The sequence below is a fragment of the Synchiropus splendidus genome, chromosome 6, assembly GCF_027744825.2.
Source record: "Synchiropus splendidus isolate RoL2022-P1 chromosome 6, RoL_Sspl_1.0, whole genome shotgun sequence".
Classification (NCBI taxonomy): domain Eukaryota; kingdom Metazoa; phylum Chordata; class Actinopteri; order Syngnathiformes; family Callionymidae; genus Synchiropus; species Synchiropus splendidus.
In genome coordinates, this window is record NC_071339.1 from 23290738 (window position 1) to 23318577 (window position 27840).

Genomic DNA, 27840 nt, shown 5'->3' on the forward strand with positions numbered 1-27840 from the left:
ATTAGACTCCTCTGTCAGGGAATAAATCTTGGATATAACTTGTTGGATTCTTGGTAGTCATTCTCACGAGTAAATGAACACGTGGCGGTACACGGGAGTAAGACAACAGAGTAAGACAACGTGCATAAAGAGGATGATGTGGTCAAAATACTCATTTGCCTAATAATTCTGCGCTCCCTGTATGTTTAGTAGTGACTACCTGCTATGTTTCCAAATGGCCACCAAGCAAGCTTCTTGTCTCACATCCAGCTGACAATGGAGTTTTCTCCTCTCAGCTGTTTGGCGTTTTGCTGCTCAAAGTAAAAAGTCACTTTCACGGACCAGCTCAGTCATTTGGTAAAACTGTCTCAGAATCCCAGGAGTGAAACCTGCATCTCGATTTTTCTTAGTCTCTTTTCTTTTACACCATGCTCCCTCTGGTGGCTCATAGTGGTGTAATTAAACCCAATCATTAGCCGGTCTTTATTTTCATTTTTTATGGCTGTAGAATGGCTAAAAATGCGTTATGAGCAAGAGTTTTTTTTAAGGCAGATTTTTTTTTTGACTGTAAAACAGCTTTAGTGGAAAAAGACAAGAAACTCAACAGGAATGTTCAACTCTGTAACTTTAATATTATATGAACAAGCAAACTAAGAAGATAAGACACTTTCTCATATTAATAATTATATTTTCACCACTCCTTTTATTACCATTTTTTCAGTTAACTGCACCATGCGTCTTGAAACAGTTCCTAAACTAGGCCTGAAACTAGTCCCATGATTGATACTACTTGAAGCGTGAAACAACATTGGCAAACAAGCTTTCACACTAAAATAAATCACATTGTGAGTGACTTTTCTCTTCGTCGCAAAGGCCATTCACACGGGGGCGGTCCTGGTTCTGGAAACAGCCGTGTTCTGGATTCTCAGAACCTAGGTGCGTTCTATCAAACCGTCTGTATTTAAGTGTTGCTCAGGCAGAAGTAAACAAATGATGCTTAGTTAATAAACAGTTGCACCAATGTTCTGAACGCGTACAATGCTTTACTGAAACTGATTTTCACTCAACAATCATGCAAGCAACATTATCATGGTGTCATCTTATCATGGTGAGGAGTGGTCAAGTACATCAAAGGCATCTGGTATCTAACAAGCCTATGTGTGTGTGTTTAATTTTTGTTTATTTTTTAACTTCAGAAAAATGCAGTATGTTAGGATCACAATCATTCATGTGCATCATATTAACAGGTAATATTGGTGCAGGCACTAAACAGAACATTATCAGGTTTCTTTGCTTATCTTTAGCATTTGGCTTTTTTTGCGCTTCACCTTACCACTGGATACTGGGATGTCTAATGATTCGAGGCGGAAGGGGCGGGGCAGAACGGCATCAGAGCTGACAGGTGAGCAGACGCTAGGAGCGTTGCTGGCGAGATGCGTGGGAGAGTGAATTGCTGCAGAGAAAAAAAAAAAACAAATCTTAAAAGCAATATGTAACGTGAAGAGCAACTTCTTACTCTATCAAAGTTAACATCATCTGCACCACAATATTGAAGACAATAAGTTCAGAAATCATCATACAAGAGAGAGATCTCATTATCTCATATGAATAAAAAGTTGTGAAAGCGCAGTGAAAAAAAAAAAATACTTGACACAAAAAAAACATGAAACTTAAATGAAACCTGCAGCTCAGCAATTCTAATGTTGAAAGTCACCCTTTGCCCACTCTGGGCATAATAAAGACCATCTATCTATCAATCCAGCTGTCTAATGATAAAATAAATAAATTGTGAAAAAAATGCACTTGTCACCAAAAAGGTTGTCGTCTCACCGTGAGCTTTGCTGGTCTCGCCTCCCAACAACTGACTCGTCCTCTTGGACCTGAAGTAACTGCTGGCGATGTTCTCACTGGCACTGCGGTCCAGCATTTCCTTAAACCGGTCTTCCTCTTCTTCCTGCAGGAAAGACTGACCGTTGAGACAGTGAGCTGGCCCAGTAGGGAGATGAAGTAGTAAACATACCAGGTCGGCATCGGCAGCTGAGCCTCGTTGTGATTTTGGAACCACGGCTACGACACAAAAATCAAGCACAAAAATCAATGACACTTCCAAATCTAATATATACATTTTGTAGTCGAAGACAACTGAAAACATATAGTCACATATTTTAAAAAACGTCACCAGAGGGAAGCGTTGTTTTCTGCAACGTCACTTCGGGCAGCCTCCAGGTGGCGCTCTCCTCATCCCACACTGCTTCTCTCTTCAGTCTGTCTAGGCTGCTGTAGTTGCAATCTCTGCGCACGAGGGGCGCCATGCGCTCCAGCAGATCGTGCAGCAGTTGACCTTCCCTCTCCAGCCGGCGGATGCTCATCAGATAGTCGTTTCTCTCCGCCTCAAACTCCGACTGCAGGTCCCGAATCTCCAGCTTAGCTGCTTTCAGCTGCTCAGGAACATGTGATAGCTGAGACGTCTCCTCACAAAACAGCCTCCTCACAGTGGAGATAGCCACACCTTTCCTTGGACTCGGGATAGCATGTGAGACTTGGCATGGACTTCCTCCTGGATGGAGTTGTAGACGTCAAACAGAACGTCCTCGCTCTCCTCGCTGTTCTCCGACAGAGCATGAATCAGCTGCATCCTTCTCTGGTCAGCCAGACTCTTCCTCTGCTGTTGTTTCTGCCGCAGCTCCTTGTTCCGGGCCTGCTCCCCGCCCAGAACCTCCTGCTCCAGTTGCTGCAGTCTGAGCGCAAAGAAAGAAGAATAAACAACATTATGACCAGTGAGGACAAAACAGATCCTCACTGGTCACAAAAACAGACAGTTTGTCTTATAACAGGATCACATTTTATTCCTCCCTTTGTGTGTCTCTAAAACCCACAAGGGAGGCTTCTGACATGCAACAGGATGGTCATTCTGTAAAAACAGCAAGCAAAGTTCACACACCTTTTAAGGGCTTGTTTTTGATCAAGAGATTCAGCTGTGGTCGTCTCAGAGGGGTCTACAACCCTGGATTCATGTGGAAGAGTGTCCTCATTCTCTGGTGGTTCAGACAACTGCGGTGGTTAACAGAACATCACGTTATCATCTGAGAATATTGATTTTAGCTTGAAAACAAACTAGTGGTCAGTAGAACCAGAACCTGAGTCAGTGTTTCCGGTGACATGTTTTGTCTTCTGCGGCCTATTCAAAGAAACATTGAGAAAATAAGATCAAAGAATAGTTTTTGGTTTTAATGGCAAAAATATGAAATAGATGTGACAGTATTTTTACCGTTGGTGGCACCAGAGCTCCCCCTGCTGCCTTGAGTCTTCTCCAGGTTGGACAGTTTAGATTCAAAGGAGCGCCTCAGAGCCACCATGTCCTCCTGCAGCTTCACCTTGGACTCCTGCTCTGCATCATAATCCGCCTGTAATTTAGCCAGTCGCTGCTCATAATCCTGCAGTGAGAAGAACAGAAGCACACACATTCAAAACTATTTTTTTCACCAGGAACATTTTATTTATTGTGGGATAAATATGATTTTTCTTCTAATGAATGCCATAAATTTGCTACTTCATCAGAAAACACACAATGACATGGAAATTTAGGACAACCTTTTTAATTTTCTCCTTCTCATCATCTGTGCTGCAGGAATCTGGTTTTGAAGAGGAAGCATCTGAAAGCAGAGATAATATGAATGATTTATAATGACAAGTAAACCAAGTTCATGAAAGTCACATACTTAAAAATCCATCTGACTCCAACTTATTAGAAATCATTGCCCTCAACTTCTTGATCTCCTCTTGATACTCCCGCAGCAGAGCATCCTTGGGGTCTTCGTTGATGCGAGGTCTGTTCTGGATGCTCTTCGCACGGTTGGCATAGCGAAGAGTGCTCAGACTTTCCTCATAGTTGTTGTCAGCAGGAGACAGACAAGCAATCATCAAGGTCCTGGTGTTCCCACCCAGGGAGTCCTGAAGCAGCCTAGTAAGCTTAGAGTCTCTGTACGGGATGTACTTGGAGCGACCGTCCACCAGAGCGGAGATGACGTTGCCGAGAGCAGAGAGCGAGAGGTTGATCTTGGTGGCCTCACGGAGCCGCTCGCCCGAGGCTCCGGTTTTGGACTGACGTTCGCTTCCTGCAAGATCAACCAGGTTGAGCTTTCCTGCTCGTAGGTGATCCTGACCTGCAGGGTCTAAAGGACACAGACATAGAGACCATTACTTTCGGAATAAGGACTAAATATAGAACTCATCCATGTTGAATAATGATGCAAATATACACGGCACTGCATGAAAATAAATGCTTAGCCAGGCACGAGACGACTCCAATCTTCATCAATGGCGAGGTGCCAAACACAAGGCAGACAACACCATTTCCTAATGTGGAAAATGAACAGTACTCTCAACACTGGAGTGTGAAAATTCACCTGAATATTTGGTGCAAAATCCCAGCAGTAAGAACAGATACATGCTAAACTGAGACATAGTTTAGTTTAACATGAAAGGGAGTTACCAGTGCTGCAGATCTCCAGGTGGATAGTGAAGATGGAGTGGGAGCGGGACGACTCCTTGTTCATCAGGGTGTAGCCCACCGCCCGGTTCTTCCATCCTTGATCTATGATTCTCTCACACTCGACAACACTGTGCACCGTATGCATGGACAGATCCCGTACATATACGCCCTTTTCTGGGTGCTCTTTCACCTACAGGTCAGGAAAGGGGGAGGTAAAATAGACTATCAGAAAATATTACTTATTACCTTATGAAAAAAAAGTGAGCACTAACTGAAGTGCAGGCTGTTCTACTCATCAGAAGACACAAACCTCCAGTCTTTGTCTTGCATCATTTCCCAGAAGGTCTCGGATTTCTTCATTGTAGATCTCCAGGTAGGACGCCCTCACCAAGAATTTGGTGTCTTCTGCACACTTCAAGCACACAGAGAAAGGTAGCAGTAGCGGAACAACCTCTAGAAAATCCTAACAGCTGTCCAAGCCAGAGGGAAGCAGACACTAGTTGGGCACATTACTTAACAAAAGGCAATAGCAGATCAGATACTTGGAAATTGTTCTAGTGCCTGTTTGTAAATATATACTCACAAATGAAGTATAGAATTCAGAGGGAATTCACACTTTCCAAACAAGAAACTACAAGCATATCTATTTACCTGAATGCTCTCAAAGATATGCTCAAAAGCTCTCGGGATAATTCCTCTCTGGGCAGTGCTCTCGGATGTACCCTGCATGGTGAAGGACTTGCCACTTCCAGTTTGTCCATAGGCAAAGATCGTGCCATTATATCCTTCGGTGACACCCTGACAATGAAAGATAAAAGGTTAAAAAAAAAAAAGAAGGTGGAAAACAACTGACAACAACTAACAACTGCACTCACCTCAACTAAAGGATATGCAATTTCATTGTATATCTGCTCAGTGGTTTGATCTAAGAAGTAGGTCCCGTCAAAAGTGAATTGCTTAGGTGGCTCGTCCACGGCTCCCGGCTTCTCTATGAAACACTGACACCGCTGCGGATCCATGCTCAGCACCATCTTTGAGCCAAGGGTCCTCTCCCTGTCATTGAGTGGCCTACATCGGACCGCAACTTTCACAGACTCTGACCCCATCTCACGCGCACACACACACACAAAAAAAACAACTCTAAAAAATTATTTGCTCAGCGTGGCAATGCCTCTACTCCAGGTGAGCTCCTCTGACATTACGCTCCTCAAGCCAGTGAGTTTTGCTGTTGCTAAGCAACCATAAACTACCAGTGAGGATTGCATTGCACTACCCCAACAGACATTTTACTGAGGACAGATGGGGGTGTAACCACAGCACAATTTCTGCTCCTCTTTATCTACATCATCATAAATATTTAAAGGTAAATAATTCAATACATGGTGCAATCTTAAGGAACACTCCAGCGCTTCTTGTACTAGCACTAACAGTGAAAAGCAAAAGCTGATAACCATAGACTCAACTGAACAAGTAAAGAATTAGAAGGCTCTTTGACAAGTTGTGGCGAGAAGATGAGTGGAGCTGTAGTAAGTCATGTTACTTTGAGATGGAAGAGGACATTTTTAGACAGAAGCTAGTCTGACTAGATAATCATTCCAAGGTCTTCACTGGACCAAACGTTGTGCTCCATGATACATAAACAGGCTGTGGCTAAGCCACAGTCATATCCAAAAGTATCAAGAAAATAAAGGAATTGAGAAGAATGCTTGAACCATGTTTGGATTATTAAGAAAAACAACTAGCCTCAGGAATTATTCATATATTAGGGTGTATTCTTAATGAAAAACACTTTCTGGTCATAATAACACACTGATGTGTGCACGCAAACGTACACACACACACAAAATATTAACAAGCGATACAAAAACCTGACAGTAATACTTTAGCAAAAATAAAAGTATTTGCTCTTCAGGTATGGCGGTTAAAAACATTCCTCGGGCTAGAAAAATTGTAAAAATACACAAAAGATGGCAAAAAAACAAAACAATTAAAGCTCCTGATGTCCTACAGATATTTAAACAGTTCGAAGACAGATAAATATACAAATATAAATGGATAAAAGCAGTAGGAAATGTGGACCCCAACCAGGTTGTCTCGTAAGTGCTGTCACAACAGTAGGAACCTTGTGTGAATAGTTTCCCACCACTCCATGTGTAAAAAGGTTAATAACGATCAATGTGCAAAAAAAATGTGAGTTGAACAAGAGTCAATATCTTAAATATTTAAAGGTTCCCTTTTGCGTGTGCTTTTGAGTTTGCCTTGGTTGGATCTTGTCACGACTATGGGTTTGCTGGAATTCTCCTCCCACTCGTAGCAGTGATTCACTCGAGTGCAGCTTAGCAAACACGGCAGCCCGTCCTGAGTCTGGGAGTAGTGTTCCAGCAGTTCAGCGATGGAGTCGAACTCTGTCTTGCACTTCTGCCGTGTTGAAGGTGAAAGAAACAAAATGCATTTAAACAGCCATTTACCCGGAGCCACTTTAAAATTACAACACAAATGATGAATAAATAAACTTCTAAAACTGTTATTTTTCTTCTTAAATTTGAAGTTTGAAGACAAAGAAAGTGGGGCCCGTGATTAGACAATGAAATTAATTAATCTTTGTCTTCAAAGTCTGGCCCATGAAACATTAAAACTTGATCTGATTCCCCCAAAGTTCAGTTCCTCAGCCAATGAATGATGATGAGCTCACCCATTTCACCAGCTGACCTATTCGTACAGGAACACAACCATCCTATTTTCTCTGGTGCTCAGAAGATTAACTTCTGTCAGACTAGACTTATGTTTGTTCAAAAACAAAACACAACCAATTGAGATCATGTACTTTAGACCTCTAAATAGTGGAGGGTAGCTTTAAACCCGTCAGAAACACTTACTTCCAGCACAAACTTTCCTTTGCGGGTGTTTCCTATGAGGTGTGTTATCAGGCCAGAGGGGAAGCGAACAATGAGAGTGCCACGCTTGGATTGTTTTTTGGGATTCAGGCAGAGAAAATATGATCCAAGAACATCGTCGGCGAGCAGAGAGTAGCTGCTGTCACTGTAACACATACATGTTTGATTGTTTTCATGAACTGTGTGTATATTTATATACATGTGTATCATACTAGATCTGGGACTCACGCTGCGATACCATCCCAACACCACACAGCTTGAGCCAGAGCTTCCTCGGTCTCTGCCAAGCTCGGGGCCCGGGATCTCGTCACTGGAACCTTGTCTAGGTCCTTTTCTGTTGCACAGATTGTGAATGTACAAGGTAAGGAAACAGTTTTTAGGGGAAGAGTAATTAAAGCAACATCTCCCCATAGTGAGGAGTTGAAATCCAAAAGCTTATAGACCCCAGCTGTGCAAAACTACAGAAGTAGTTTAAGATTTTAGGTGAATTTTAGATTCAAAGTTTAGGGGCCATTTCTTAAGAAAAATGTTAACAACATTAAGTCAGAGTGACTGCGACAGGGACGCCTTGGTTGGGGGAACTGAGTGATGATTAACTTTATGATGACGAAAACAATAAAACAAAGTTCCTGTTGCGACTTGCAAGTGATGAATGTCCCAGCCAGACTTTGGTGACATCATTACGGGCTGACAGTTATCAGCACGTCTGTCAGCAGTCGGTATCTGCAGACTTTGTAAGAGGGGCAGATGTTCCCTTTTAAAAGTCTTGATGAGTGTTCCATGTCACCAACATAAGGACTACGATGGTAGTGCAAGTCTGAAAGTAATATGATGGTATGCTAGTCAAATGCACTTAAAAAAACATGATTTGTCACAAAATGTATAGACAAGACCGCAAATACCTTTCATATTACTCTTTCTCAAGTCACATCATGAAGCCCAAAAAAAGCACGTTTGTGTCAGCAGTTGTGTTCATTTGGCTTTTACAGAGGGGACAGAAAACAGCAGCCAGTAAGTATATTAATCCTGAGCTAAGGCTTTACATCCCATATACTTAATTCTTGTAGTGATGGCGTCTTAATGGAAAAAAAAAAACTGCATCACATTTTGTGCCATTTGTGACCCAATAAACCCCAAAGTGAACTTGCAGCCCAGATCTGCAGGTGAGTGATTTCTTTATCAGCACCGAGTGAGAATATCCGCTTTGTCTTCCCCACCACAACAGATGGTGAACAACTGCCACAGAACACGAAGCGTTACCTAATCAGCTCTTTGACTCTGGAAAGCGCTCTGTGAACACTGGGCCCACCTTGAGAAGCCCCAAGTCGCTCTTGGACTCTGCGCTGTTTGAGCGGCGTGAACGTGAAGGAACGGTATGCTCCAGACCGAAGGACTTTGGTGCGGATGGCTTTCTTGCGCACCAGAGAAGGCGAAGAGGTAAAGACTTCGTCGTGGCTTGCGGGACTCTCATCATTTGGTTTCTCATGCTTCTGGATACAGAGAGAAGAATATAGTCATTAATGAGAACGCCATGAATATAACCTGATTGGTAATTGATTTTGGATCAAGACCACAATGATTCTCCTAACCTAAAACCAGTAATTGGAGAGGAGTTAGACCGTACAAAATGTCTTGTGGCATATGATCATTCTTAGAGAAGAAAATGTTGCCACATTTGTTCAAAGTTCAAACACTGTAGATAACCATGAGGTAATCTTATTGTGCCGAAGTATATATGTAATCTTAATTGGTTAAAAAAAGGTTCTTTCAAACCAGTCAACCAATGTAGTGAAGCTTTCACCACAAGGTGGAGTACATATAGCGCTCCTTCTCTCCCCAAAGGAAGGATCAAGAAACTCAAACCTTCGTCCCAGGAAACAGCCCTCTGAATGGAGCCCTCCGGAAGGAGACGAGAGCGCTGACACTGAGCGGGAAGCCATGGTTGAGAAGAGAGGGGTTTCTCTGAGGAGCAGTGCTTGCTGAGTACTCTTGCGCCTCCTCTGGGTGCTTCTCCAGGTAGGACAACTGAAAGCAGCGGCACAGTAGGAGGTTCAGGAACTGTGCCTAAAGAGGAGGAAAGGCAATACTTGGTCAAAAGGATAAGACAGTGGAAACTGTCCTATGCAACAGGAATGGCAGATAATGTTGATTCCAGTGTCATTGTCTATTTGGAAGCCTATAAATGAATCAGGAAATAATAAATGAATACATTGGGTCGTTTTTTACCGCTCGGGCATGCCGTGCTTTAAAGACATGGCAGTAGAGCTGGACTTCAATGCTGCCCGGGTTGTGGGAGACAAATGCAAACTGGGCATCAGCTGGCCTGGCAGTGGACAGCGAGACTCTCCGCAGAGCATGAGCCATGAGCAGGGTCTGAAAGACACAGCAGATGTTAAAAGACCTCACCAAATGGGATCAAACTTTGACCAAGCAATCACCTCACCGTTTCATCCTCGTCATACATCTTCACACCCTTGATGGAGAACTTCAAACACACTGGTCTGCTTCTTTTGCATCTCTGATGTATGAAAACATCATTTTAGCAAGTTACATGAGACAGACATGGGAGAAATACTCACCTTGAGAGACTTGAGATGTTTGTGTAATAGCTCTATCTGATCATCCAAACAGCGGTCATCCACAGGGAATGAGCCAATATACTTCAGAGTAAATCAAAATATCTTAGAAGACAACCATTAGCCAAAAAAGAGAATCACGGCGCTACTAACCTCAGCTGACCGAGTCACTGTGCCTTCCTCCCTGGCTGGTGCTTCACCCATTTTTGGCTCGAAGAGGTACAGGAAAGAAATTTAAATCTCTCAGACCTGGTGGTTCAAATACAACAAATCATTTACGAATGAATGCATTTTTTAGCGCTGAGAGCAGAAAAAAAATCTTACATTGAAGGAAATAGCACTCTATTACATATCATACCAGCATGTAAAACTTAAAATAATCCAGCAGGAACGTATGTGTTTTCACTTTAATAGAAACCACTGAAATGATTGAAAGATGAGCAACTTTGCTTGAATGGCGAGTCAACGCGGCACATTCACTAAACAAGACTAATTTTTCTCATATTCTGAGCGACTGCGGCGGAGATAAAGTGAACTACTCTAACACAAGCCGACTGCTTCACACGCCTAGCTACACACTCACCTGGAGGCCGGAGATGACACACGACTAGCCGCAGCACTTCACCTGTCTAACCGCCGCCACTGTAGCTCCAGGTGCTCCGCTGGGCAGAGGCGGGGCTGGTGCTTCATAGAAGTGCTGTTGTGCCGGAAGAATGTTTAGTAAACGCCTACTCTCTCTCAAAGGCGTTTAATCTTCAAGTCTATGCCAACTGGTTATAAGTGTGAACCGAGTGCCTCTGGAAAAGTCCACGCACATTCCTGTGATTGCACAATTTGTCTCGTCACGCCCAAAATGGCGGACGTGATTTCTAGACTTTATTTACGTGTCGGACCCATAAATCAACATAAAAAAGTTACTTTTTTTTTTTATAAAAATCTCTTAAATTCATTCAAGTAACACATGTATTTTATTTTTGTTGGTTATATATGAGCAAGCATTTGTGTTGCCGTTTTCTAAAATGTCTCTTTTAGTGGCTGTGTAAAATGTCTCTTTTTAACATTCAGCTTTTAAATTACAGAGTTGCCAAAACACTTTGGTGAATGCTTCAAATCTTGCACTTTTAATGGCTTTTCTTCCAGGAAAAAAAACTCGGCAAAATGTGTGGACTAAGAATGGTCACACACAATTAATTGGGTGCGTTGAAGGTACTTTACCTCAATAGTGACCTGCAGCTCTGATTTGTGCCAAAACTCCGGAGGCCGAATTATTGTCTGTGCAGAACACAGGAATACAGGAAGATGAACATGTGTGCAGCTCTATGGCTGTTCTCCATCTTTACTTTGTGAAAGATTGTAAATTATAACGACTGTATTCAATTCTCTTTAATGCACGTCAACTATTTTATTACCAAACAAGAATCACAACATCTTGTACATGTCTGGAATCATCTGTTGCCCATTTCTAAAGGTTATGCACTTCTAAAACAGTCAATGTGCAACATCCTATTCCATAGTAAACTTCCATGTTTTCCTCACCCATCTTCATTCTTTAGCAGTCTCCTTGCTGACTTTTGTTGCTTTGCTGACAGTGACCTTCTCCATCACGTTTACTCAAAATAACGCAGGTTTGGTCAGTTCCTTAGATAGCAGGTCAATAGGAAGCTGCACATCTGCCTGGTGTGAAACTAACGTGCTATGGAAAACCTCAAGCAAACGAAGTTCATTATAGTAGTTGTTTTTCTTATCAAGGGTTCTAATTGCTGATTAATACGATGCAATGATCCAATGAAAGAACAGCTTCAGGCATCAGCGCAACTTGAAATGTCTCAATGGTTCTAAGCAAATGGTGGTAGTCAAAATAAGAGTCCTAATGTTGCATGCCTCTCCTTGGCCATGAATAACATATTGTAATCCTAATATTAATAATAAATTGTATGGATGGTATTGTGTGTATATATTGAAGTGCTGCAGTGTGATTTTGCGTTTTATGTCTGCATGTAAGTGCATTTGTGTATGTAGGATGAGTAACTCACACACATACTCCTTAGATACACCATTGGAGGCTGTTCACATATCTTTCTGAGAGTTGATCTTCTCACTGCACTAGGCTCTTTCTCAACACGCCTAGAAAGTGTACTAGGTATGTATATGTTTTTAAACTCATCAATGTGACTGTCAAGCCACAGGAGGGCTTCTGAAATAGGGAACTCATTTGACATGGTTTGATTAGAACACCTGAACGCCAGGAATGACCAACCCATTGGTGATGATGAGAGACAGATTGAGATACCATGGCCCTTATCCATCATTTTCAACAGACCTCCAGATCACTGTCGAATGTTTTGTGGTACACACCTCCAAAGATTGTCACGTACGATATGAAAATAGGGAACAAAACAGACCTTGTGGGCTATTACAATTTGTGAGCTTACAAACAAATGTCTTTGAATATTGTGTGAGAGCATATGTTTACATGATAAGAAAAGTCATATTCACAACTTCAAATTATCATTTTATTTTTAAACTATAACTCAAACTTACATTTCATGGGAATTTTGCAATTGCTTTCCAATGCACTGATTACAATTGTCATCGTATTTGGCATTGTATCTACAAATAACTCTTTGACTGAAGAACGTAAAACATCCGATTGTTGTCGAACTCTAGAGCCAATCAGGTGGCACTCCATCCCAGCATGCACTGGGAGCCAGGCGGAAGTCAGGCTGGCGCAGTGGTTCATGTCACTGGTCCGCCAGGCAGATGACAGGCAGCATCAGTGATGACGGCAAAGCCGAAGTGCGCAACCCTGGACAGCCTGACTACCCACAATGCATAGCGCACCAATCGGCGCCGATGGGTGCTGCGTCCGCCTGGCTGTGTCCGAATGCACCCATTGAAACAACTCAACAATTAGTTCATAATCGTGGCCATTAATTGCTAATTTTCACAAATATAAGACAAGAAAAAACAAGTCTACAAATATAGTCATTTTATTAATGACCTTGAAAAAAGCTGAACAACACAGAGAATACAAGCATGCAGGGTTATGTCCACTATTATCCTCCATTTTCTTAATTACATCACATTTCTGCAGTTGATTACAGCAGTGTGGAACTGAAAAAAATGTATGTTTACAAAGACACATACACAAAAACTTTAAACCAAAAACCAACAGTGTTTTAATTATTGTTGACCTTTTAGGTACTACCTGCAGGTCAAAATTTTAAGGGAGACTTGAATGGTTTTAAATTAATACATAATTCATCTCTGAACACAGGACAACTTAAGAACACGATGCATTGAATATTAATCATAAGCTTGACTTTTTTAAAACCATAAATGGAGCACGGATGGTACAGTGTGCGCTGCCAGCGTCTACAGAGTGAGTGAGTAGAAAAAGATGTCACTACTTGTAACAGAAAGTCCAATCTCGCTGTGTTTTTTTTCCTTGGTGCTGGCAGTTGTGTCACACTTGGGTTTGACTGGGCTCTTCTACACAGATCTTGGACCTCAGTGCACAGTCACCTGTACTGGTAGGATAATTCTACAATAGAAATAATAAAAAAGAACTACCGCCCCATTAAACAGGGAAAACAATAATAAAAAAATAGAGCACAGAACTCAGAGACCCAGTTCTTCATAGTGCTCACTTTCTCCCTCTTTTGCGACCCGATTGCTTTGCGCCCTTTGCTCCTTTCTTGGCTGCAGGGGCCAACTCTGCAGGTTTGGAACCGCTTTTGGGTGCTTGTTTTTTAGCAGGCGACTTGGTTTGCTTGCGCGGGGGCTCCTTTACCTCAGGTTCGTCTGAGGACTCGTTCTCGTCTTCATCAGTGTACTTGGGACGCTTGCTACCTCTTCGAGGCGTCTCCCTCACCTCTACAGACTCATCCAAGGACGCGTCCCGGGCAGCAGGTCGCTTCGCAATCTTTTTAACAGCAGGAGATTTTGGCTTGCTCGCAGGTGCCGCTTTTTTGACTGGAGAGGCTTTCGCTGGCTTTTTGACTGCCGTCCTCCTGGGCGAGACCACTGCCTTCTTGGCTGGAGACTTTCTGGGGACAACTTTGCTTTTAGGTTTCTTGGCTGGAGGAGGACGCCGTGCTTTTGGGGGAGGTCTTCTCTGTACTTGCCTGCAAAAAGTAAGGAGAAACAGTTGTGAGGGTTTGTTTAACAGATCATCTGCAACAGGGCCGCAGATTTTTACCCAACCCAACAAGCACACAGCCTCACCAATAGGGTGTCTGAAGACTGTACTCAGTTGATTTTCAGTCTGGTGCCGCTTGGTTCAGCTGACACCTAACTGGTTAAACTTGATTGGGTGGAACAAAAACCTGCTACCACTGCGGCCCTTTCTGGAACAGTTTGGACATCCCTGCTCTACCAGCTCCTCTTCTTTAATAAACTCTCACTGTGGTCCACTACATGTCCTCTGAGTTTGACATTTGCAGCGACAGAAACAAATGTCAGAAAAGGTGGTTTTGAACAACAGGAGATGATTTAATGAGTGGATGATTAGATCTTAACTGGAATCATGCAGATGGAAAACTCAATTTCAGACTGACTTCTTACGAGCTGGAGCCTCATCTTCAGACTCTTCCTCCTCTTCTTCTTCAGATTCTTCGTCCTCATCTGAAGAGTCAGATGTTTTCCTCCTTTTGGCAGGGGTGTTTTTCTTCGGAGGATCTTTAAACTTGTCCGGGTACAGGACAGTGGGGCTATTGATGAGACGACAAACTCAAATGTAACTGCTTGAACTTTAGAAAGATTTGAGTGTTTCTCTTCGTCCTTGGGCTACTACGCTTCTGAGCAGCTGTACCTCGGGTAGAAGGGGAAGGAAAGCTGGTAGGTTCCAGTAAAACCATGCCCGGAGATCTGCTCCATCCAACCAAGGACTTTGCACTTGGTCAGGGTCCTTCTCAAGTTGGCCACTGAAAAAGGAGAGGTTGTGAAATTTATATCCAACACAAAGAATACAAGAACTTCACAGCACCCTCATTTTCGGTGCACACTAGGTGGCACTTTCGTTTTTTAAAATGTGAAGTTTCATTAAAGCAGCAGCCCAAAGACAACAGAGAGGAGAATGTCATGCTAGTGGGCTCTGCAAATGAGACTTCAAGGAGCTTCCTCCCGCCACTGTGCAGCTGATAAAAATCTCACCCATATTTACACAATGTCTTTTTACAAACATAACCTGATACCCTCTGTCTGATACCAGATAGTGAAGATGGCCTTTTGGGACAATTTACTGCCCATCAAGTCGCATCACCAAGCTTTCCACTTGCATTACCATTGGTGGTGCTTCTTTTTGCTCTACCTGCTTGGTGAATAATTCATCCTCCTTTCTAACAACTCTGCTGTGACTGAAGCACCCACCTAGCTGATACTCCTTGGCATCCTTGTTGGAATCCAGCAGGTATTTGCGCAGTGAGGTGGTGCTGCAGGTTTTAGGTTCGTTCATGGCTGTGATGGCTGCAGTGAGGGCGTCGTCCCAGGGCCCGGCCTTCTGTGACGCCTGGTTGCTGTTACGCTTCAGCTGTATGACAGAAACAGAATTTATGCATTTTTTCTTCACAAAGCAATTTAGAAGCTCACCTGGAAAGTTCCTGTGGCTCCTTTCCCAGTGATCTGCTCCAGTTGTCCTTTCTCGACTGCCTTCACCAGAGCGGACTTCAGAACATCTGGCCTAAAGTAGGTCAAGAGAGAAGCGGTAAGTGGCATGGTTGTCCATCCAGCCATTTTACTTTTTAGTCTAACGATTGCTCCGGTTGGGCTGCGAAGGCAGAAGCCAATCACCTTGAATATCGTGACTCATTTCAGAGAGACAGAAAATGCACTATTAATTACTCATAAGTGATGCAACATCCTGGACACAGCTGACTATGATCGACTCATGAGTCAAATAGCTATGTATGCTCTACACAGTAAGCCGAGGCCACAGGACCAGCATGACCCAAAACGTAAAAAGTATGGGACCATTTCACCAAAAGTCACATACCCTTCACACCACATTTGCACTATTAAAGTCAAACATTAAGTTTCAAAACAATGTTTAACACTATAAAAGCTTTCTGTTTTCCATATTAATTACTTTTACTGTTATTACTACATGGTGGCGTGTTCATCAACTCCTCCATGTTACATGCTGACTACTCGACTATCAAAGTCGTTGGTTGCAGCCCTAATATTGATTCACAAATACGGGGGGAAGAACACTTCTGGGCTCAGCTGCTCGGTCATCTGGATGGTCCCGAAAAAAAGTAGTCTTAAGGCTGGTTACTCTTTTTTAACAAAACCTTCAAAATGATTATACAGCCAAGATCACCTGCGCTCAATATTGAAATCAGGGAAGTGTTTCTCCAGGTATTTCTTGATCAGGGTGTAGGAAGCTTCTTTGGGCTCACAGAGGCGAGTGATGATGAGGGGGAGAGCATCACCCAGGGCCTCCTGTTTCTGTACAGTTTTCTGGAACAAACCCCACAGAACCACAACTCAGATGAAAGATATCTGTATTTGTCTCGCTTATTGACAGAAAGAATCAAGACAGAAAACCAAGGAAATGAAACAACTTTGACGTACTTTAGTAGATGTTGGCTGCTTCCCAATGGTAAATGTTCCAGAGAGGCCTTTTCCTTTCAGCTGTGAAGTGAGACATGTATAAAAACTCAAAGTGATCATCAGTCTTTCTCCAAAATACCTGCTTGATTGTTCCCTTCTCCAGATGCTTCTTCATCGCCTTCTTAATGAGGAACTTCTTCTTGTCTAGCTCCATCCCAGGATATTTTTTCAGGATGAACTTCATGACCGATTGGTATGAAATGCCAGATCTATCTGTACAAGACTGCAAAAAGCAAAAACTTCAGATGAAGACCAAGATGAGCAACAGAGTGGGTGCTATTGACTTGTACACACCGTCACAGCCTCGATGAGGATGTTATCCACTTTGTGCTGAGTCCCTGCATAGTTGGTAACAGGAAGCTTTTTGCTAGCAGTGACACTAGCCCATGCAGGAATTGTCCTTTTCACCTTCTTGGCTTTGCCCTTCTCATACTTGGAGCCGTCCTTTAACCTGTTGTCAGAAGGATCGGGACAAGTTCAGTGAAGCGACTGGTTTCTACGGAGCGATATTTCACTATGATTGTTGCCACCCTTTATCGTTCTCACATCCTCACCTTAGTAGGAGAACATAGCAGTGTGTTGCGCACTGTCCCGCCTCGCAGTCCTTGCATTTGTCACTTTGTCACGGACCGGAAAGACAAAATGAAGTTTCAGAACATCGGTCTTAATGACCAGGGCAAATTTCATGGTGTACACTGTAATCAAGACTATGAATCTTCAGGCTCTGTAACTGAGTGTAAACAGGAGCAGAGCGTCATCTGTGGACAGAGTGTAAACCAGATTGGCATTCCTTTCAGAATTTTGGGGTAGAAGGATGAGTGATTAAAAGCAAAAAGTGGATTTTCCACAAATGGTGGGCATTTACATTTCTGAATGATTGATTGATTTCAGAAAATAACTGACTTATGAAGAGTTTGGTTTTATGTAAAATTATGTTTATTCCTCTAAATTAATCACTCGTAAAAGTTTGTGTCAATAGTCAGTGAAGATAAAGGAGACACTGAGATTAAAAAAAAAAACGATTGTATGCATGTATTGCATCTTAAACTATTTGTTAACATGCATCCCCTTGACATGTTACAGTATTGGGCCATAAGAGATCTGGAATTAACTGCAACACTGATGTAGAACATAAAAGCCTTAAGCCAATCAAAATTCATTCATGAATGAATTGCATGAAGCATGCTCAGTGTGTGTAGAAGCACGTTTGAAATTGGGTGCAGGGACTTGTTTGGTTGACAGTTATTTTGTGTCTAATGGCTACTGATTCATCTACCAGAGCAGAAAGACACTCAAGAGGCCCGACAACCTGCTAGACTCACAGGGACAGGAGACATCTAAATGGAGGTGCAACACTGCAAAAATTTAAGGTGCTGCTGCTGTTATCCGGCAGAGGTAAGGTCAAACAGATAAAAGTGCTATCAGAGTGAAATATCGCAGTGATCTTGGTTTGCTGGAGACTTGTTGCTGGTTGAGGCTTACCCTTTCTTCACAGTCGCTTCTCCTTCCTTCTCGCCCTCGCCATCAACAGCCTTCTCGCCGTTCTCTACAGGCTTGGACTCACCCGCCTCTGCATTCTTCTCACCTTCAGGTGCTGTTGCTGAAGGTTCGGCCTGCTCCTCATCAGTTGAGGGTGACTCCTCTGCAGCGGCCACAGGCTCTATAGTGGAATTCAAACAAATGTTTGGTACTTTCAAGCTCAACCAACATTTTATCCTTTAAAATTAAGGCATAGTTCAGAGGTGGGCAATAACATTTCCAAAAGGGCACACAAGGGGACTGTGAAGTTCCAAAAGATAGAAGGCATAAGAGGGGAATGCTTTACATGTTGCTATGTGCTTGATATAATGTGTATTATTATATTTAGTGTACATTTCATTTCAATATAAATCAAACGAAGGAAAAACAGAAAATACGTCTGAAAACAGATGTACTTTTGCAAGTTATATTTAGGGTTAAACTAGTTACAAATACTTAAAAAAATACATAAATGCTGTGAGAAGATCAGTTTTACTCAGACCTCATGCATCCCCTGAGCAGCACTCCACCCAAGTTTGACCTTACAGGCCTCGTTTGAGCAGCTATTACAAAGAAAAGGTTGAAGTCTTGAGTGAACTTTAGATTTTCCAGAATAAAAAAAAAATCAATGACTAATAAAGTACAATCATTGGAGGTTCTTGTGTTAAAGATAGATTACACAATTTCAGTCACTCGGACTCCCCTCTACCTGCAGAAGAAAAACTAAAACTAGTTGATGTGTTTAGTCCAGAAGTTGTCACTCGTGAACAATCCTCTTGTTGGAAGGTGTCAGATCAATAAGACAATGTATCATAAACATGATAGAGTATCATATACAACAAAAGAGTTCAACACTTTATTATTTATTAGTAATTTACTGGGCCTGCAACTAACGATTGCTTTTATTCGTCAACTAATCGCATACCTTTGTTTGCACCCATTTTGAATTTCTGTGTAACCTAAAGTTGCTTAAATCATCACAATTGTGATACTCCGACATCACACATTTTAAACAAGTATATTAAAATAATGACACATAATGCAGGAACATGTTTGAAGCATGAACTATGAAACAGTTGACAGGGAGCTCCAGTTCTAAAACCATCAATTATTATATGTTAATGTTTCTGGAAAAGGTTGCCATTTTGTCAATTATGCCTCAGGGAATACCACAACGTGTTTAATATTCCAGTTTTGCTTTTAGATACTTTGACTGTACAAAACAGTAGAAAATAGTAATGACCGCTGGGATAGGCTGCAGCACTCCTTGCATCCCTGGCTATGTACGTATGAATGTTAAAAATTCCATTGGTTTAATGTGTAAACAGTGAATCAATGTAATCAGGCTTTAGTTTAAAACCCCATTTACAACGAATGTAGAAGATATTGCAAGGTAGCGAAAAAACGCTGTTTTGTGTCTTATTATATTGTGTCATAGTAGTTATTCGTAATATAAAAACTTTGACGAAACGTTTTCGAAATGGACGTGGCTGACAGAACTTAGTCCTTCCCATCCGTATCTGTGACACTGGTGCGTTCACGGGTCGTCGTTGGTTTTGGATAGTGGACGACCCGTGGCCTCACCTTTCTCTGCTGGTGCAGCGGTGGGGGGCTTCTCCTGACTAGGAGTCGCTGCTGCTCGGCGAATCGGCATCACACCAAACCTCTCACTGCAGATTACAAACAATAACACAACATTAAGGAACAGCACGGCGTTTACGTGAGCGTTCCCGGGGCGCTTTTACATGCTGACACACACTACTACTTCATTCATCCAGGCCCGATATCCTTCAGCAGAAAAAAGGCTGCGCTTTTGTTCCATGATAGAATTCTGTCTCTGTGCATTTCAGTTGCTTAAATACGTCATGTAATTGAAACGTATCATTTTCTGTAGGATTTCGAAGGCAGTCGAGCAGAAAATTTCGCCATTTTGTGCGTCGGTTCCGACACAGAGATGGCGTCGCTCACGGCAGATAAAATTCATTTCACTTGCATCCACGGAAAATCCTGCCCGCTTGCAGTTCTACTAGAACAGCAAAGGGTGCAACGTATATCAACAACTCGACGAAGTGCGAACGTAACTTACCTGTTTTGGTCCAAGAGAAAGGGAATTACTCTTGCGACTATCTCTGCACGACCCTTTATTTCGATTTGTTTACAAGCCCCGCCCCACTCGGACCGCTGCTACGTCACGTCATCAATGCCAAACGTACGGGCGCAGCTGTCATGGCGGACGTCGTTCACGGTTGGCGTATCTTTTGTTTTTGTTTGAAACGGTGACATCGCAGTCCGCCGTCATGTACAAAGGTTAACACCGGAATCCCCACATAAACATTAAGCACTGTCTAAAATACGCCAAAACATCACCTCAAATAGACAAATCTAGAAGGCTTTAAAAATAAATAAATTCGACCAGCCCACTATCAGGACTACAAGTCTGGATGGAGGATAACAATGATTAATGACTTGGCGTCATGGGAAATGTAGCTATCAAGTCATTGCTCTTATACAGTCAATGCAGTACAATGCACATTGTTTCAGTTTTTTTTTAATGTGATTGAATCAAGGGGAAAAAAACGGCATATTTCTCCCTTGACATGTTGCAGTGTGCTTATTTAGATGGGAACTTTGATGCACAATGTCAAATAGAATATTTTATCAGTAATCAAAAGTAGCTGTTGTAAAAAGTTAAATGCATTCCTGCCAATTGGGAGGGCAACAGCCCAATGGCACTATGTTAAAGAAATGTATGATGCATTTAAAAACTTAATTTAAAACTAGTCTATTTTGTTTTTATACTTAAATAATCACAGTGTCTCCACCTCTCTGTCTTCTAGCTTGTCTAGATGAAAGAAAACATACACCTTGCATATCCTGTAACAAACCACATAAAAAAGGTTTCTAAATCATACCATGAGTGGTCCCCTTGTAATTTCGAACACGTTCATGTCTTGAAGCGGAGACTGCCCTGTAAGCTACATCTCAAACAGATCTTCTACAATCGTAGAAAACACTGGTTGTTACCATGGGGTACCATACATGGTGTCCATGACGTCTCTTACCATACCATTGCCATACCACCATAAGTGCACTACAAACAGAGCAAAAGAAAAATCACAAACAAGGGTGAGTTGTAAAATTCTAAAGTAATGTTAATGTACTTTAGCCCAGCAAGTATTGCAAATGGTTTAAGTTATAACACAACACATTTGCATTAATCGAGTAATAAGAGCCATGCTATTACATGACTGTTTTCTATGGTACCTTTCTTTGTCGTTGCAGGTGTGCATTGTGATTAAAACTTTGAAGACCACTGAGTACAACACACTATTAAATGGTGAAGAAATAAAAATAAATGGCAAATAGTAAAGAAATAATAAAAATAAATAATAACAAAAGTAACCGACACTTGTATATTTGGCTAGAAAGCTGCGACCAGGAACAGAAAACAGATCAGCTGCCTGCATTCTGACGCTCACTCATACACTGCTGCATGGCTGAATACCGTCGGTCAACATGAGCACTGCAACGGTTCTGCAGCACCACATTTCTGCACGTGGTGATGGCGTCCGATGACAGTCCAGTATCAACCACAGAAATGCGTGCCCGTCGGTCAGCCTTCACTCACAGGTGCTCCACAACCACTTTAGACTTCTTGAGGCATTTCGGGGGATATAAAAACAGTCAGGGCATGAGGTCAGTGTGCTAATGCTAGCAATTGGTCTTCTCAAAGGAAGCTGTGGACAGAGAACATTCATTAAATCTGAACACCAGCTGATGAAGTTCACATCAGAAGAATCAGCATTTTTAAATACCTTTTGTCTTTAATGTATTTACAAGCTTTAGTCGGTTCTGTAGGTCTGAAGTGTTACAAGCGATTACGAGATCAGCATCCTTGGCCAGTTGCTTTTTTTTCCATTTTTTTTGTATTTTGCACATTACATCGTGTTCGCCTGGTCAGTCTGTGCAGGACAGTTCTGTGGTGGCTTGCATCGCCTCGGTGAATGCATACGTTTACCTCTCCAGAGGTGTATGTACAGAAGAGCAAGCCAAGGCTGATGGATCACTTCTGGGATAATATCAGAACAGAGCCTCTGATCCCAAACATCATACAATATCAACAGTCTCTGTGCATCCACTCCTTTTTTTTTTTTTTTTTTTTGTATCAGCTTCCCCTTCATCCCAAAATAAACTTGTGGTACCCTGTTTTAAACCAAACAGTGTAGAATCCAGGGAGGCTATTTATTTATAATTAATATTTTGTTATTATAATTATTATATTGTTATTCTGTTGTCGTTTTCCATTTTTGCAGTCCTTAAAAAAATAATAAATTAAACAGTTCATAACCTATGTATTTTTAAGCCTTTTCTTAAAAAGTAACAAAAAAGTTAAATTTTAAAACAAAAATATTTTCTATGTATAATACAGGTTTTTAGTGCTTCCGCCATTGGAATTCAAACTCAAAATGGTGGCAAGTTTCAGAACCGTACCGCAGAACCCAAAAAAATTCCAGCCGTAAACAAGTCGTCCTGCCTGCACATCCATTTTGAATGTTTGTTCAGATCTAAAAATGAAGTTGTACTATGGAGTTCCAGGGGCCGGGTGCTCATCAATTGTCCTCCGATTCCTCCTCGGCCTCCCGCAGCCAAGTGAAGAACGCCGTCACTGATTTAAGAGCAACACCTTTGCCCTGCTGTTCCGCGGGGTCCTTGCTCGATTCCCACTTGTAGAAAGCATCCTCCGAAATTACGTCCTCATCATACAGACAGTCAAAGAACATCCGGAGAAGATCTATCGGACAGAACGATAGACAGATTTGCATCAGCAGAGACACTTAAATGGGATGGTGGATGTTGAAAGTACAGGCAAACACACAAGTTCTCTCCCTATTCGGAGGAATTTTAAAAACTCATTTTTGGGCGTTTGAGTGACGGAATGTCAGCCAGACACAGGACTTACTTGGAGGTTGATCGAGGGAAACTATCAGTGCCTGAAGTGCATAAAGTGCTTGCAGCTGTCGCTCAGTGTCTGAGTTAAGGTACTTGAGTAATACGGGCAATCTTCTCTGGATGATAGCCGTGTCCACCCGACAGTTGGTGTTTTCATCTGCATGGTTGAGGCGAGTTGTGGCGTTAATGTCACAAAAGCTGTTATGTTTTAAACGTTGCATTTGAATCTCCCAGCTGTAGTAATTACCTTTTACTGCAGCTTTACACACGGCTGTCATCAAAGCCCTCAGGAAGGGAGACGTGCTGGTCTGAGATTCGTCCAGGTTTGCCTGAAAGACAACACAAATCCAGTTTCTTTAAGCCTTAAGAAGGAGAGAACACAGATGAGTGACGTAATAACTGGAGTGGCCTGATTTTATATATTGACAAAATGGCGCTGGATCAGGACAGTAAGGACATCTACAGCCTGGACTCCCTAGTCTGTTTCAACCTCTTCATCTTCAACATTTCACAATCTGAAAGGGGAGAGACGGGAACGTGGTATTTCCATTCAAAGTTATTGGAGTTATGATTAATGGCTCTTAGAAATGATATGCAAGACTCCCTATGGGAGTGTGAGGGCATGCTCCCCTGCGAGACATTACAGTAAGTGAAACGCTAAATACCGTCCGTCGCCTCAGAAGGGGGAAGCAGTGCCTCACCAGTGCTGTTTACAGCGAGGGTGGGAGACTGCTGACTTCGACTGGTGATGTTGTCGGGCGGTGGAAAGAATACTTCGAGGGTCTCCTCAATCCCGTCGTCACGTCTTCCACTCAGGAAGCGGGGACTGAGGACTCGGATGGCTCTCTCATCACCCGGGCCGAAGTCACCGAGGTTGTTCGTAAGCTCCTCGGTGGTAGGGCACCGGGAGTGGATGAGATCCGTCCGGAGTATCTGAAGTCCCTGGATGTTGTAGGGCTGTCGTGGCTGACACGTCTCTGCAACATCGCGTGGCAGTCGAGGACAGTGCCTCTGGATTGGCAGACCGGGGTGGTGGTCCCCCTGTTTAAGAAGGGGGACCGGAGGGTGTGTTCCAACTATAGGGGGATCACACTCCTCAGCCTCCCTGGAAAGGTCTATTCCAGGGTACTAGAGAGGAGACTTCGGCCAATAGTCGAACCTCGGATCCAGGAGGAACAGTGTGGTTTTCGTCCCGGTCGTGGAACACTGGACCAGCTCTATACCCTCCATCGGGTGCTCGAGGGTTCATGGGAGTTCGCCCAACCAGTCCACATGTGCTTTGTGGATTTGGAGAAGGCGTTCGACCGTGTCCCTCGCGATGTCCTGTGGGGGGTGCTCCGGGAATATGGGGTGCGGGACCCTCTGCTAGGGGTTGTCCGCTCCTTGTATGACCGGAGCAGGAGCATGGTTCGCATTGCCGGCAGTAAATCAGACCTGTTCCCGGTGCATGTTGGTCTCCGCCAGGGCTGCCCTTTGTCACTGGCTCTGTTCATCACTTTTATGGACAGAATTTCTAGGCGTAGCCAGGGGTCGGAGGGGATCCGGTTCGGGGACCACAGAATTTCATCTCTGCTATTTGCGGACGATGTTGTCCTGCTGGCCTCATCGGGCCGGGACCTTCAGCATGCGCTGGGTCGGTTTGCAGCCGAGTGTGAAGCGGCCGGGATGAGGATCAGCACCTCCAAGTCTGAGGCCATGGTTCTCGACCGGAACACGGTGGTTTGCTCTCTCCAGGTTGGTGGAGAGTTCTTGCCTCAAGTGGCGGAGTTTAAGTATCTCGGGGTCTTGTTCTCGAGTGAGGGAAAAAGGGAGCGTGAGATTGATAGACGGGTTGGTGCAGCGGCAGCAGTGATGCGGTCGCTGTATCGGACCGTCGTGGTGAAGAGAGAGCTGAGTCACAAGACGAAGCTCTCGATTTACCGATCGATCTACGTTCCCACCCTCACCTATGGTCACGAGCTTTGGGTAGTGACCGAAAGGATGAGATCGCGGATACAAGCGGCTGAGATGAGTTTCCTCCGCAGGGTGGCTGAGCGCACCCTTAGAGATAGGGTGAGGAGTTCGGTCATCCGGGAGGAGCTCGGGGTGGAGCCGCTGCTCCTCCACATCGAGAGGAACCAGCTGAGGTGGCTCGGGCATCTGATCCGGATGCCCCCTGGACGCCTCCCTGGGGAGGTGTTCCGGGCATGTCCTACCGGGAGGAGACCCCGGGGAAGACCCAGGACTCGCTGGAGAGATTATGTCTCTGGTCTGGCCTGGGAACGCCTCGGGATCCCCCGGGAAGAGCTGGAGGAGGTTTGTGCGGACCGGGAAGTTTGGGCTTCCCTGCTCCGAATGCTGCCTCCGCGACCCGACCCCGGATAAGCGGCAGAAGAAGGTGAAGGTGAAGGTGAAACGCTAAATAAAAGCCTATATGTGTGTACTGTGTCCTAATTATTATTATCATCATCATTACCAAGCAAATTTCCATTTACTTAACAAGGTGAAGTTTCCAGGCCGCACACGTTTCCATCGAACTCTTATAAAAGTCTGAATACTTGCTGTAGGACACAGACATGTTTCAATCAAGAACACTGAATATAACTCCCAGCTAAATATACCGTATTTCACGACTATAAGGCGCACTTAAAATCCTTAAATCTTCGCTAAAACAGACGGTGCGCCTTCGCTAAATTGTTTGTGTGCTCATATATGTCTCCTTAGCATGTGTCTGGCAAGAGTTTGAGTGTCCATAAACTGTCCAGTGAGATAAGTTGGACAGATTGGAGTTTGGACGACTGTGGGTGTGACTCGTACCTCTACCCAGTCAAAGATCTGCTCGTCACTGGCCATTTCCTCTAGGAGGAGTCTCTCCAGCTGGCAGCTGAGCTCCTCAGGAGACAGAACTCTTCTTATCAAGGTTGTCTCGGTGCTGGAGCTGTCCGACAAGATGGACTGCAATTTCTGTTTGCACCAAGGAAAAGAAAAACAATAGTAGGTAAAACTGGTGCATTTTCACCACCAAACACACTTAAATGTCTCACACCATTAACAGGATATATATAGATTTAAAATCAAAACCTTGAAGACAGAAGAAACCCTTAGACTTGAATCAATTCGATACAATTTCATTGTGTACATTTTATTTACATTCTCACCAACCTGCTTTGAGATAAAAGCCTGAACATCTTCTCCCTCAGGTAGGAAGTCGGACCAGCTGAGGCTGGATTCTCTCCATAAAGAACCCACAGTCCTATGGCTCTGCACAGACCAGGTAACAGTAAATGACCTGAAACCTTATTGGTTCAGAAGAAAACATGCTTCTGAAGCCATTTAAATGCATTGCATTATTTGTTTTTTTTGAACTCATACTGTATTTTAATCATACCATAGATAATCACTTTTATAAGCTTTTCAATGTGTTGTGAAAAACAAAGAGAACGACTACACTTTTCTCAACAAGGATTTGTGGGTTAAAGACATGGCAAAACTGTTTTTAAACATTGCGTACAACATTACTATCATGCAATAAAGCGGAACATGATGTGCCATTCAAGCAATAAATGCTAACGCTATATTAGTGCACATTTTTCAGTAATTTTGAGACACTGCTTAGTCATTTCATTAATAAAAAACACAATTATTGGATCAATTGCAATAAAAAATTGTGAAAATAGACATTTAGGAATCGACATTTTTGTTTAATTTTATTTCCAAATCCAGTTTAAGATACGCTAACTCTGCGTGCTGCCATTTCAAAGTACTGCCAGCTGGGTTGTGTTGGCATGTAAAATTAACAAAAACCTTTCTCACCATTTGTTTGCATAGTATGTGCAATATTTCGGAAATTAAGATTCCAGCTCTTCCAACAGGAAGCAAAGGTTTGCTTAATTCACTGTGAACAAAAGGACAGTCACATTCAAGCAGATGGCAGAATGAAAACATCAGTGTTACATGGCAAAAAAAAAATCTCACTGGCAAAACTTAGTTGTAGTTGAAACAAAGAAGTTGATACCTAAAGAGCTCTCTCATAGAGAAGCATCCATCTTTTAACACCGGGCTGAGTAGCTCTGCCAGGTACAACCAGATATGAGGAATGTCGATGGCCATCTCGTCCGCCTGCTCCAGCGTCTCAGAGAAACTAAACGGAATGGGAATCGTAAAAATAATGGTCTAGCTTTATGGGTGTCAGAGCATGAAATCAAATTAGCTACATGTATCACAAGATTATACTGACAAGGTTAAGAAAAAGAAATCAAAACACACCCTTTGTAGAACTGGGACTTGGGCAGGATTCCCTTCTGCACCAATTGGAAGAAGAGTTGACCCAAGTGGTCCCGTGCCATCTGACTGCGCTCCAGGGTTGACTCCACACCAACTTGTACAAAAAAGTGCAGCTGGGGCCCTAAATCCAGCTCATCCACACACAGAACTGCTTCCTGCACAGAGGAAAGTTTGATCATACATTTATCATATCACGAGACCAAGGAGATCCAACATGTTTAATGCTTTGTAGCCCAAATTGTTTTTCAATAACAATTTATTGTGCTTATCTGAAATAGACGTGTTTGTCTTATTAGCAACAAATTAGATGGAACCCATCTCCTCTATCATAGGCTCATCTCTTTTAATTTATGGTAAACTGTTCACTTTTCAGAGGCCCACAATCTACTCGGAAAACAATTCATGACTGGAAGCAGTAGCGGCGACTGTTCTAGTGACCTCCACAGTTGGAAATCAGAGCTGGGAATTCCAGCCGAGTTCAGCACGCTCCAGTTATTGATGTGAGACAAACAAGATGGCAGTGTCCACGAAAGCTAATTTCATGCACGCCTGGTAT

At 43.0% G+C, this 27840-nt stretch overlaps 4 protein-coding genes across 25 annotated transcripts in view; all 4 read right to left on the reverse strand.

The window, feature by feature from the left end:
- Window positions 1-637: 637 nt before the first annotated feature.
- On the reverse strand, window positions 638-5577 carry kif17 (kinesin family member 17). The gene is made up of 14 exons (XM_053869185.1): window positions 5347-5577; window positions 5123-5269; window positions 4782-4883; window positions 4472-4661; window positions 3699-4151; window positions 3571-3632; window positions 3248-3413; window positions 3117-3157; window positions 2921-3030; window positions 2489-2717; window positions 2159-2417; window positions 2000-2046; window positions 1810-1933; window positions 638-1432 (listed from the first exon to the last, which is right to left on the reverse strand). The coding sequence occupies exons 1-14, from the start codon at window positions 5575-5577 to the stop codon at window positions 1260-1262; spliced, it is 2334 nt and encodes a 777-aa protein (XP_053725160.1). The 3' UTR covers window positions 638-1259.
- On the reverse strand, window positions 5123-10759 carry sh2d5 (SH2 domain containing 5). Of its 2 annotated transcripts, XM_053869187.1 has the most exons (11): window positions 10525-10759; window positions 10095-10190; window positions 9945-10025; window positions 9809-9883; window positions 9592-9738; window positions 9229-9429; window positions 8675-8855; window positions 7594-7699; window positions 7348-7510; window positions 6730-6889; window positions 5123-5269 (listed from the first exon to the last, which is right to left on the reverse strand). In XM_053869187.1, the coding sequence occupies exons 2-11, from the start codon at window positions 10143-10145 to the stop codon at window positions 5250-5252; spliced, it is 1185 nt and encodes a 394-aa protein (XP_053725162.1). In that variant the 5' UTR covers window positions 10146-10190; window positions 10525-10759; the 3' UTR covers window positions 5123-5249. The 2 variants fall into 2 exon arrangements, with proteins under 2 accessions (XP_053725162.1, XP_053725161.1); XM_053869186.1 differs by lacking the exon at window positions 5123-5269 and having other exon boundaries at window positions 6686-6889.
- A 2025-nt stretch (window positions 10760-12784) lies between these two features.
- On the reverse strand, window positions 12785-20316 carry hp1bp3 (heterochromatin protein 1, binding protein 3). Of its 2 annotated transcripts, XM_053869445.1 has the most exons (13): window positions 20158-20316; window positions 19656-19741; window positions 18036-18213; window positions 17108-17170; window positions 16848-17004; window positions 16633-16776; window positions 16515-16574; window positions 16261-16400; window positions 15531-15621; window positions 15312-15471; window positions 14755-14866; window positions 14501-14653; window positions 12785-14068 (listed from the first exon to the last, which is right to left on the reverse strand). In XM_053869445.1, the coding sequence occupies exons 2-13, from the start codon at window positions 19723-19725 to the stop codon at window positions 13588-13590; spliced, it is 1809 nt and encodes a 602-aa protein (XP_053725420.1). In that variant the 5' UTR covers window positions 19726-19741; window positions 20158-20316; the 3' UTR covers window positions 12785-13587. The 2 variants fall into 2 exon arrangements, with proteins under 2 accessions (XP_053725420.1, XP_053725421.1); XM_053869446.1 differs by lacking the exon at window positions 17108-17170 and having other exon boundaries at window positions 12788-14068.
- A 1587-nt stretch (window positions 20317-21903) lies between these two features.
- The window catches only part of LOC128761254 (eukaryotic translation initiation factor 4 gamma 3-like), a 45270-nt gene continuing 39333 nt past the window's right edge, over window positions 21904-27840 (reverse strand). For all 20 annotated transcript variants that reach the window (XM_053869439.1, XM_053869438.1, XM_053869435.1 and 17 more), the window contains 8 exons: window positions 27267-27439; window positions 27016-27141; window positions 26814-26895; window positions 26163-26261; window positions 25818-25964; window positions 23269-23350; window positions 23032-23178; window positions 21904-22863 (listed from right to left, as the gene is read on the reverse strand). In XM_053869439.1, the coding sequence (XP_053725414.1) occupies window positions 22682-22863; window positions 23032-23178; window positions 23269-23350; window positions 25818-25964; window positions 26163-26261; window positions 26814-26895; window positions 27016-27141; window positions 27267-27439 (1038 nt within the window). In that variant the 3' untranslated portion in view covers window positions 21904-22681. The remainder of the gene's footprint in view (window positions 22864-23031; window positions 23179-23268; window positions 23351-25817; window positions 25965-26162; window positions 26262-26813; window positions 26896-27015; window positions 27142-27266; window positions 27440-27840) is intronic.